The sequence below is a fragment of the Canis aureus genome, unplaced genomic scaffold (genome assembly GCF_053574225.1).
Source record: "Canis aureus isolate CA01 unplaced genomic scaffold, VMU_Caureus_v.1.0 ptg000251l_RagTag, whole genome shotgun sequence".
NCBI lineage: Eukaryota > Metazoa > Chordata > Mammalia > Carnivora > Canidae > Canis > Canis aureus.
In genome coordinates, this window is record NW_027554508.1 from 52,572 (window position 1) to 62,187 (window position 9,616).

General features: G+C 36.5%; 1 protein-coding gene and 1 long non-coding RNA gene across 3 annotated transcripts; one reads left to right on the plus strand and one right to left on the minus strand.

Moving 5' to 3' along the window:
- Positions 1 to 278: 278 nt before the first annotated feature.
- LOC144309912 (zinc fingers and homeoboxes protein 1) lies at positions 279 to 7,420 on the minus strand. Of its 2 annotated transcripts, none has more exons than XM_077890871.1 (2): positions 4,574 to 7,420; positions 279 to 1,196 (listed from the first exon to the last, which is right to left on the minus strand). In XM_077890871.1, the coding sequence occupies exon 1, from the start codon at positions 7,196 to 7,198 to the stop codon at positions 4,577 to 4,579; it is 2,622 nt and encodes an 873-aa protein (XP_077746997.1). In that variant the 5' UTR covers positions 7,199 to 7,420; the 3' UTR covers positions 279 to 1,196; positions 4,574 to 4,576. The 2 variants fall into 2 exon arrangements, with proteins under 2 accessions (XP_077746997.1, XP_077746996.1); XM_077890870.1 differs by having other exon boundaries at positions 279 to 1,886.
- Positions 2,747 to 7,456, plus strand: LOC144309914 (uncharacterized). The gene is made up of 2 exons (XR_013375775.1): positions 2,747 to 5,613; positions 7,090 to 7,456. It is a non-coding gene; the product is annotated as an uncharacterized LOC144309914 (long non-coding RNA).
- The last annotated feature ends 2,160 nt before the right edge of the window (positions 7,457 to 9,616 follow it).

Genomic DNA, 9,616 nt, shown 5'->3' on the forward strand with positions numbered 1-9,616 from the left:
TAATTTTTATTCTGTATTCAAGGACATCATTAACCCGGAAAAGAGGGCTTTTGCTCTGTCAAATAAATATATTTAAAATCTAGCAAACATCAGAGCAGAATGAAGTGTCAAGTTTATAAAAGAGACAGAGAGGGAAATTACTACTAGTTATTTATGGTTATACAAAGTTTACATATAGCAGGGGAAACATAATATAAATATATTATTCAAAGGCTTTATTTCTAATACTTGACATTTCAAATATGAAAATTGTCAAACAAAACGCAGACCACATTAGCAATGGTTTAAAAAAGGGAGCAATTTAATTATTATAATACAGAGGGCTTTAAGAAGTTTTTAAATGTGTAAAAGAAAGAACAGTTTAGTGCATTAAATTGTTACAGTCTTTACATTGCTTCTTCTTAAAAAAGTTAACAGTAGTATGAAAAAGCCACCCACAAAGCCAGCTGTCTGAGTGAAGAAATCAGCTAAATTGCAGCATTTTGGAATTACTAATAAAGCTATAGTTAAAAAATAAAAAGTTTATAAAAATGAAAGCAGCATGCATATTCAAGGCTTTTTCATAACATTTCATTAGCTGACAAACATTTAGGTAAAAACAAGAGCTTAATATTATTCATTAAATTAGACAAAAGAAACTGGCCAAGCCCACTACATCCGGTCATTCGGAAAAACATTTTAAAATCCAGAGCTAATTAAACTGAACATTTTTTTTCTATGAAGAAAGCACATTTTGAAAAACGATCCTAAAGTCACAAAAAAAAAAAAAAAAGGGTCCTTCTCAACATGAATGAACAGCACCGGTCTTTACAAAGTTTATAAGTTAGTATGAACTTTCAGTCTCCTGATATGGCAAGAGTTAACAGTTAACACTCCCATGATTCATAAATGAAAAGCTAACCTTTAACTCATTATGATCAGTTCAGAATTTTCTCTCTATTCACTGAAATTGCTACATAAAGTAGAATTTCCCTGAAAGAGAATTCTTGAAAATTCTGATATGATACCTGTACAAACATTTCTGATTTCTATATGATTGTTAAGAAAACATTAAGTATATATTTACTAAATGGTTCTTCTTCACATTTTTGGTAAAATAATTATTTCAGAGTTTCACCCTACCAAATTCTTATGCCTTTTTCTTTTCCTTCTTCAGAATTGATTATCTTCAGTTTAATACAAAGCAAATTCAGCTTCTAATGAAAAAAATGAACAGAGTATTACAGAATAATAGTGGTATCCATGAATGTGTTAAATTAAAGATCCATCATTAAGGGCCAATGATATCACAAAATCTTACTGTTTCAACATGTGTCAATAGGCTGCTTTTTTCCACTTACGTTGAAATTGTATAAGCCCATGCACAAATTTTAATCTCAGTGCAGGGCCTGATAAATAAGACATAGAAATACATCAAGTTTTTCCTCTTCCTGTTTCTAACAATTTTTACTCTGTAAAATGTTTGGTCACTCAAAGCTATAAGCTTAATCACATATCAAAGAATATAGGCAATAAGGCCCATCTCACTAGACATACAGTATTAAGCTGGACAAAATATGAGGACAAGCTCTAGTGGTCATTAAACCCCCTCAGAAAGTCTAAGAATCAGAACATCTCCATCATATCAGAATAAAAATGTACTATATTAAAATTCGAATTTTTACAAGTTGTTTAATTAGTGTTCTATTTACATTGCAGAACTTCCGCCAAATGCAGTAGTTTAACTTTGGCACAACATTAAGTTCCATTTCTTTTGGGTATTGGATCCTATTTTTTTGAGAATGTGTATGCCCCAAAACATTTTCAGTGTCATCAAAGATTGGGCCCATTCACAGTAAATCAGACATCTTGCGTTGAAGAATTGATTCTCCTCCAACGTTAGGCAGCTATAAAAGAAAAACATAATAAAAAACTAAAATTTTTTAAAACCCATATTTTAATGTTTACCACTTTAGAAACAAAAATTATACAAATTAGCCATGAAAATACATCCTTTGTATTTGCTTATTAAACACTGAGATCACTTGCTATATACATTTTATATAAAGTAGATTTTGTGTGCAACTCCTATGTATAGGTTCTGCATATGGACATTTTCACCTTTATGTTAAAATTTATAAAAACAATTATTAGTAGGAAGTGTATATTCACTGTCAGTATTTGTAATAAACAGACTGAGATCTAAAGGCTCTTGTATTTTTTTTCTATTTATATACAAGTCTCACTTATGCAAAAGATATATATGTATTTCACTTTTTGCAATAACTATTTTGGAGAAGTTTTGGTTACTTATTTTTGGTAAACTGAACCATATTTAAGTGAAGAAATAAGAGGAAACTTAAGATGAATCCTCTTATAAGATGAAAAGTTATTTTGTTAAGCCAACAGTAACTTGCTAATTAATGCATTTTTAAATTTTAGACTTTTGAATATTTTTAAAGGCATGCCTGAATATGTACCATGAAAGTACATGAATAACATACATAATTTTTTGAAAACTGTGGCTTTGTATGAATTTTTATCATAGTATCCATTAGAGTGTCAATACAGAACATGAGAATTATCCACACAAAGCCAAAAACTGTACAAAAAAGTTCCTGTTATTTTTAGAAGATTGCAGCTCCCTACAGAATCATTGCTGAAGTTACTACAACCACAAGGACAATTCACTGCAGCAACACATTTGTTGATTTAATCTTGGCCGAGTGAGAATTGTGTTTAGCAAAAAAAAAAAAAAAAAAAAAGCCTGGTAAAAATATTTTATGCATCTGGGTCAGAAGAAAGCCTGTCCTGAAAATTTCTGACATTAGGAAATGGAGGACTGCACTTCAGAATAAAGCTATACAACATTGTTTAACTTCCTGTTACTTACATTATCAATAACCTGGAGTAAGATTTACTCAAAAATAGATGCTTTAGTTTCATCTATATTTCTGCTTGAAAAAAAAATGTTAATGAAAAGAAAGTCTGGAAAAGGACTGCTAAGCAAAAAGAAAAGTGCCTGGTACATATTAAGCTCTCTATAAATAACTGTTTAACAAAATAAATAAAACCAGTGAGGAAGACATGGGGGAGTCATGGAAATACTGTGCAGAATAATAGAGCATAAAAGTAGAGGATGGGGTAGGGATGCAAACAGCTAAGGAAGTAAGTAAACATGCTCATACGATAATGAGGATCTATTCCTCATTTCCTTTTTTACTGTTTGAGAACACGGCAGTAATCTCTGATAATAAGATGCTTTTGGACTCCTGACAGACATATACAAACATTTTGTGACAAGTGCATTATTTGCAATAGAATATGGTTTACTCTATACTCAACAGAGTATAGTTTTATCCTAGAACACTCCAAAACAGAGAGTAGAACTATGCTATTAAATTCCAAAAGTATTAAGAATTGAAGTCCTAACTCCAAATCAGGTGTCTGATTTGCAGCTACAGTGAAATTTTAATTCAATCTATAAAAGAGTTAAAATTTAAGGAACATGCCAAACATTTCAGATTTAAAGCATGTTTACTTGCGCTTTTATAGCAAGAGATGTATTTTTAACCAAATACAGCATTTCTTCTGGTAGCAGGTTTGTTTTCTATCAAAGAATGAAAAGACAATTTAGGCAACTGAGTTAATTTAATATCAAATATGTTATTTACCTTTTGATCTCTAAGTCAGAAATAATTTATATCACAGTTTTCAAAAACAGATGCCCTCCAAGCAAATATGAATTTACATAAAGCCTAAAATAGACCTTTGGCTTTCAACAGAAAAATTACTGAATAATTTTAACACATAAAGCATTTTATTTTATTTTATTTTATTTTTTTAATTTTTATTTATTTATGATAGTCTCACACAGAGAGAGAGAGAGGCAGAGACACAGGCAGAGGGAGAAGCAGGCTCCATGCACTGGGAGCCCGACGTGGGATTCGATCCCGGGTCTCCAGGATCGCGCCCTGGGCCAAAGGCAGGCGCCAAACCGCTGCGCCACCCAAGGATCCCACATAAAGCATTTTAAACTCTAGTTAAAAACCTAATAGTTTGGGGGCAATACAATAAATTAAAAAAGATACCCATTTTCACCTAGTTTCCTAAAACTGAGCAATCCTCGCCCCTGTGGTAAGTTTGTCCTTCGGTACACTTTTCCCCTTCTTTTTAATTTTCATTTTTGAATTCTTCCCTTAAATAGGCAAAAAATGAAGCTTTAGTGAAGGAGGGTTGCAAACAATACATTTTAGTTATCTTCAGTATTTTGTGAATCCCTCCACTCCACCACCAGTCTAGTCTCCCTTCTCTGAGAATGGGTACCTTTCCCTTAAAACAAAGTGAAAAAAAAAAACATTTTATGTAAAAATGATAGCAGCATTAAATTCTACATAATCAATGTAACAATCATAATAATCAGACTACACATAATAATCACGTGTCTCTTGGCCACAGTCTTGGTCCTTAGTCCTCTTATTAGCTAAAAGGAAAACCATCTCAGAAAAAACTGTCAAGAGTGAAGGCGTCAGATATAAGGTGACTATTCTAAATGTATATGGTTGATGAATATACACTCAGATTAGAAACTTACATTTCAGTCATCTGATTTAGAAAGCTTCCGTTTCACATGTCGTGGGGGTTCCCAAGTGTCACTATCATCTGTTTCTTCTTCGTCCTCTTCCTGATCATCGATCACTTCATCTTCCTCCTCATTTTCCTCAAATAATTCCATACCTAACTCGGATCTCCTCTGTCTTTCTGCAAACCACTCTCTGACCTGCTCATAGCCCATATGTGATTTGTTCACGAGCTCGTCAAGGTCTTGCTCATTAAGAAATTTGTGCTTCAGGTAATAATCCTTAAGTATTGCAGTTCCAGTTTTAAATTTTATGAGTGATGGCCCCCTGTCCCAGTTGTTCATTCTCTTGCTTCCTCTCGGCCGCCCACGTGGTCTTCCTCTTCCCCTTCCTTTGGGTCTCCCCCTCCCCCTTTTCCTAAGGGAGGACAGCCCATTCATACTACTCGAATTGGCGCTTTGATAGTAGTAGTACCATTTTAAGTTTCCATTTTTCCAAGCATAACGGGTGTCCCCAAACCAACTGACAATGTCTGTTCTAGCAAGCCCGCTTTCTTCAGCCAACTTGTCATATTCTTCTGGTGATGGCCACTGGGTTCGGACAAATGCACTCTTAAGCATGTGCAACTGCTCAGGTGTTTTTTTACAGATCTTGCCCGTATTTCCTGGCTTAGGTGCACCAGATTCATCTCTGGGAGAAGTTTCTCCAGGTTCTTCTTTGGAACTACCTGCATTATTTTCATCTACTTCCATTTTCTCCTCCTTTAAAGCTTTTGATTTCTTCTTCTCTGTAAACCAAGCATCAATTTCCCTTCTGGTAAGTTTGGTTTGAGCTCTTAACCTATTTAACTCTTCATCTGTGAGTACAGAGCTGTTGAGAAAACTTGCCTGAAGGGCACGGAGCTGTTCTGCGGTCTTCTCTTTAAATTTCTGGGGAGTGAAGTCGGGAAAAGGATTCCAGGATTGTTTAGGCTGTGAAGTAACAACAGTTGGGGATTCCGTGGTTTCATCACTGGAGTCTATAATAATAGTCGTGGAGGAATCATTGTTGAGATGTAAGCACTGATTACTCTTCGAATTTCTCTGGTTGTACCTTGTGTCACTAAACCATTTTTTAATCTCTCCTTTAGTCAGGCCTGTGATTTTCATAAGTCTGATAATTTCTGAATCATGGGGAAACTGATTTTTAAGGTAGCTGACTTTTAATTCAGCCAGTTGTTCTTTAGTCTTTTTGGCTCGAATGCCAAATGAATCAGGGTTTGCCCCTGTGGTTTCATGTTTAACAAGCTGAGAAGGTGGGATTGCTGCTGTTGCTGGCTTTGTCTCTGCAATAGGCTGGGCAGCAGGTGCCTGACTTTTTTGTACGTTTGTTTGATTTGGAACCCCTGCCACTGTCAAGGCTATAGGTGCTGTTACTGGCAAGGGGTTTGCTCCAGCTACTTGTGTAAGGACCAGTCCTGGCTGACCAACTATTTGGCATGTCTGTAAAATGGATGGTAAACCATTACTCCCTGTGGAAATGTGTGTAGGAATAACGGTTATGGTCTGAGGTACAGTGTGTACTGTTCCATTGAATTGTTTTCTTCTGGCCTCCTCTACTTCCTCGGGAGTCCAGCTAACACCATGTTTTAAGCGTTGGGCTGAAAACCATATCTTGATCTGTTCCTCTGTGTATTTTGCTTGAGCAGAAAGAACAGTAATTTCTGACATTGTGGGATAAGGGAACTTGTTGTAGGTGTTAAGCAACAGGGGGTTGTTATCCAATGCAGCATTGTAGGTAGGAATGCTATTAACGGGGATTAAGACTTTGGGAATCAAATTGGAATTCTGCTGAGCTGATACAGCAGTTATCACCTGTGCTAACCCAGGAAGAACTGCTGCTGGGGTCATGACTGTGCTGGCAGTATTTGGATGTATTCTGTTGACAATCGAAGTACTTGTATTAGATTCAGAGGCTGAGGAACTTGGATTTTCCACAGTTTCTTCACGGTCTGGTTTGATTTCATTCTCTTTGTCTTCAGGAATGTCCTCAACTGAGTTGTGATGAACTGTGATCCGTTTGTTCTCCACTTTATTTTTCATCATTTTCATGATTGGGGTTTTACTGATAGATATTCCTGAAGAAGAAACTTCTGTAGGTTCAGCTTGCTCTGAATTCTCCTCTTTGACAAAACTACCATCAAAAGTCAGATCATTTATTGTCTGTTCAAAGATTGTCTGGTTATTTCGTTTCACCATAGTCAACTTAAAATTCTCTTCTCCTGGGTGATATTTCAGATTATGCTCGGAAAGTGCATCATACCTTTTGGTAAGAAAATTGCATTCAACACAAACATAGGATGAATTTAGCACTACATTGGGATGTTCTGAATCCACATGAAAAGTAAACATATTTAGATCTGGGGTTTGAAAAGTACAATATTTACATTCATAGCCACCTTCAACTTTTTTATTTTGTTGATTGTCAGAATCCACAGATTCATGAACTTCTTCATCACTTGAGATACTCTCTGCTCTGGTGTTTTCTACAGGTGTAAGTACAGGAGGACCTTCATCCAAATCTGATATCAACTCCAGGTCTGGATCCTGTTCACTGGCAAGGACCATGCAAGGTGTTGTGGATTTTCGCCTGCTTGCCATTCTGATGTTATGAGGAAAATCTCAGTGGTGATTAAAAAGCATCGAGGCTTAAAATTGTTCAGTATTCTTCATTTGAAAACAATGCCTTTTGGTTCTTCAAGTCCATTTTTGTGTTCAGCAAGTTTCATTAGCAGCTTTCTCATGGTGCAATCAAGTAAAGAGCTTATTGTTGGCAGATAAAATACTGTTGAACTGCTGAAATTTTTGAAGCACAACTCCAATCACCTATATTAAAATAAATTTAAAAATGTTTTTAAATGTGTGATTATGATCTTTTAAACAAGCTGCAGTTATATTTCACTTATATGAAGTTGTTGGATAGTTAAGTTATAAAGATCTAGAATAAGATCAGAACCAGGAAAAAAAGTCATCTGATGATCAAAATATATGTCTCCAAGTCAAATCACTGAAAGTCACATACTGTATCATGGTCAGCCCCCAGCTGTTTACTTGGATTTTTCAGCCAGCTCTATATTTAAAAGGAGAAGAGTTTGCTTTGGCAAGCACACTATTATCAATGTGAAATGATAATCTGTTAATAAGGGAGGAAATTTAAAACTCTAAAAGGTAGTCACAGGTACTCAGAGCCATTAAGTATATAAGAAATTCAATCCATCACTTATGCCCTCTTCTTCCTACTAGGCTGTTTTACGATTCTAGTAGTAGAGCCAAGTATGACAGAAGCAGCAAAGATGGGTAAGAGTGATCAAAGTTTTAGTTTTAGAGACATTATTCTTAATCATTCTCCATAATGCTACTAGAATTTATAAAACATATATGATCATATCAGTCTTCTGACTTAAAGTTTCCCCAGTGTTGAAAGAATGAAACCCAAACTCCTTAAGCCACATGTAGTTCTCTTTACACCTGGTTTCAACCTCAACTTCCTGTAGTCTCCCTCCTGACTCCTATTTCTTATGCTTTGAACACAGTAGACACAACTGTTGTCCAGGGACACACAATGGGGTCATTCCCTATGCCAGAAGCCTTGTTTGTGCATGAGCTGTGATGATCTTTGTCTGCTCTATAGATCACCTTCTCCCTTTAACTTGGCCTGACCTCCTCCTCAATTTATCTTCTGGTCTAGCACTTACCATATTGTGGCAGAGGAGTGTTACATTTCTATCCCACAACCTATCCATACTCCTGGTCTCCTTACTACAGTGCATCTCATTCTTCCAAGGACCTTTATATCTTCAGTGTAATGCTCTCCCAGCTGAACTATCTTCAGCTGAACTATCTTGGCTGCCTTCTCATTTATTTCTGTAGCCCCTCTGCATACAAAAAGCCTAGAAGTAGGGACTCATTAAATGTTTATTAACTTGAACTATAATGAACAGGAAAACAGTCCTATGAAACTCAACATACCCTGCCAAATTATGGAAAGAGCCCAAATGTCCATCGACTGATGAATGGACAGGTGGCTCAGCGGCTGAGTGTCTGCCTTGGGCTCAGGGTATGATCCAGGGGTCCTGGGATTGAGTCCTGTATCAGGCTCCCTGTGGGGAGCCTGCTTCTCCCTCTGCCTATGTCTCTGCCTCTCTCTCTGTGTCTCTACTCAATCAATAAATAAAATCTTTAAAAAAAAAGATGTATACATATATACAATGGAATATTACTCAGTCATCAAAGAGAATGAAATCTTGCCATTGGCAACAATGTGGACAGAGCCAGAGAGTATTATGCTAAGCAAAATAAGTCCCAGAGAAAGACAAATATCATATGATTTCACTTATATGTGGAATTTAAAAAACAAAACAGATGAACATAAGGGAAGGGGAAAAAGAGGGGTAACAAACCATAAGAAACTCTTAACAACAGAGAACAAACTAAGGGCTGATGGAGAGAGGTGTGTGTAGGATGGGCTGAATGGGTGATGGGGATTAAGGAGGGCACTTGTGACAAGCACTGTTTTTTTGTTTTTATTTTTTAAAAATATTTCATTTATTTATTCATAAGCGACACAGAGAGAGAGAGAGGCAGAGAAACAGGCCGAGGGAGAAGCAGGCTCCATGCAGGGAGCCCGACACGGAACTCGATCCCAGGTCTCCAGGATCACGCCCTGGGCTGAAGGTGGCGCTAAACCGCTGAGCCACCAGGGCTGCCCCTGTTTTTTGTTTTTAAAGACTTATTTATTCATTCATAAAATACACAGAGGGAGAGGCAGAAACACAGGCACAGGGACAAGCAGCTCCCTTGCAGGGAGCCGATGCAGCACTCCATCCTGTATCCTGGGATCATACCCTGAGCTGAAGGTAGACGCCCAACCCCTTAGTTACCCAGGCGTCCCAAGCACTGGGTTTTGTATTTAAGTGATGAATCACTAAATTCTACACCTGAAACTAATATTAGCATATATGTTCACTATTTAAATAAGAAATTGAAATAAAAAATAAAAGAAACTCAACATGCCCTGAG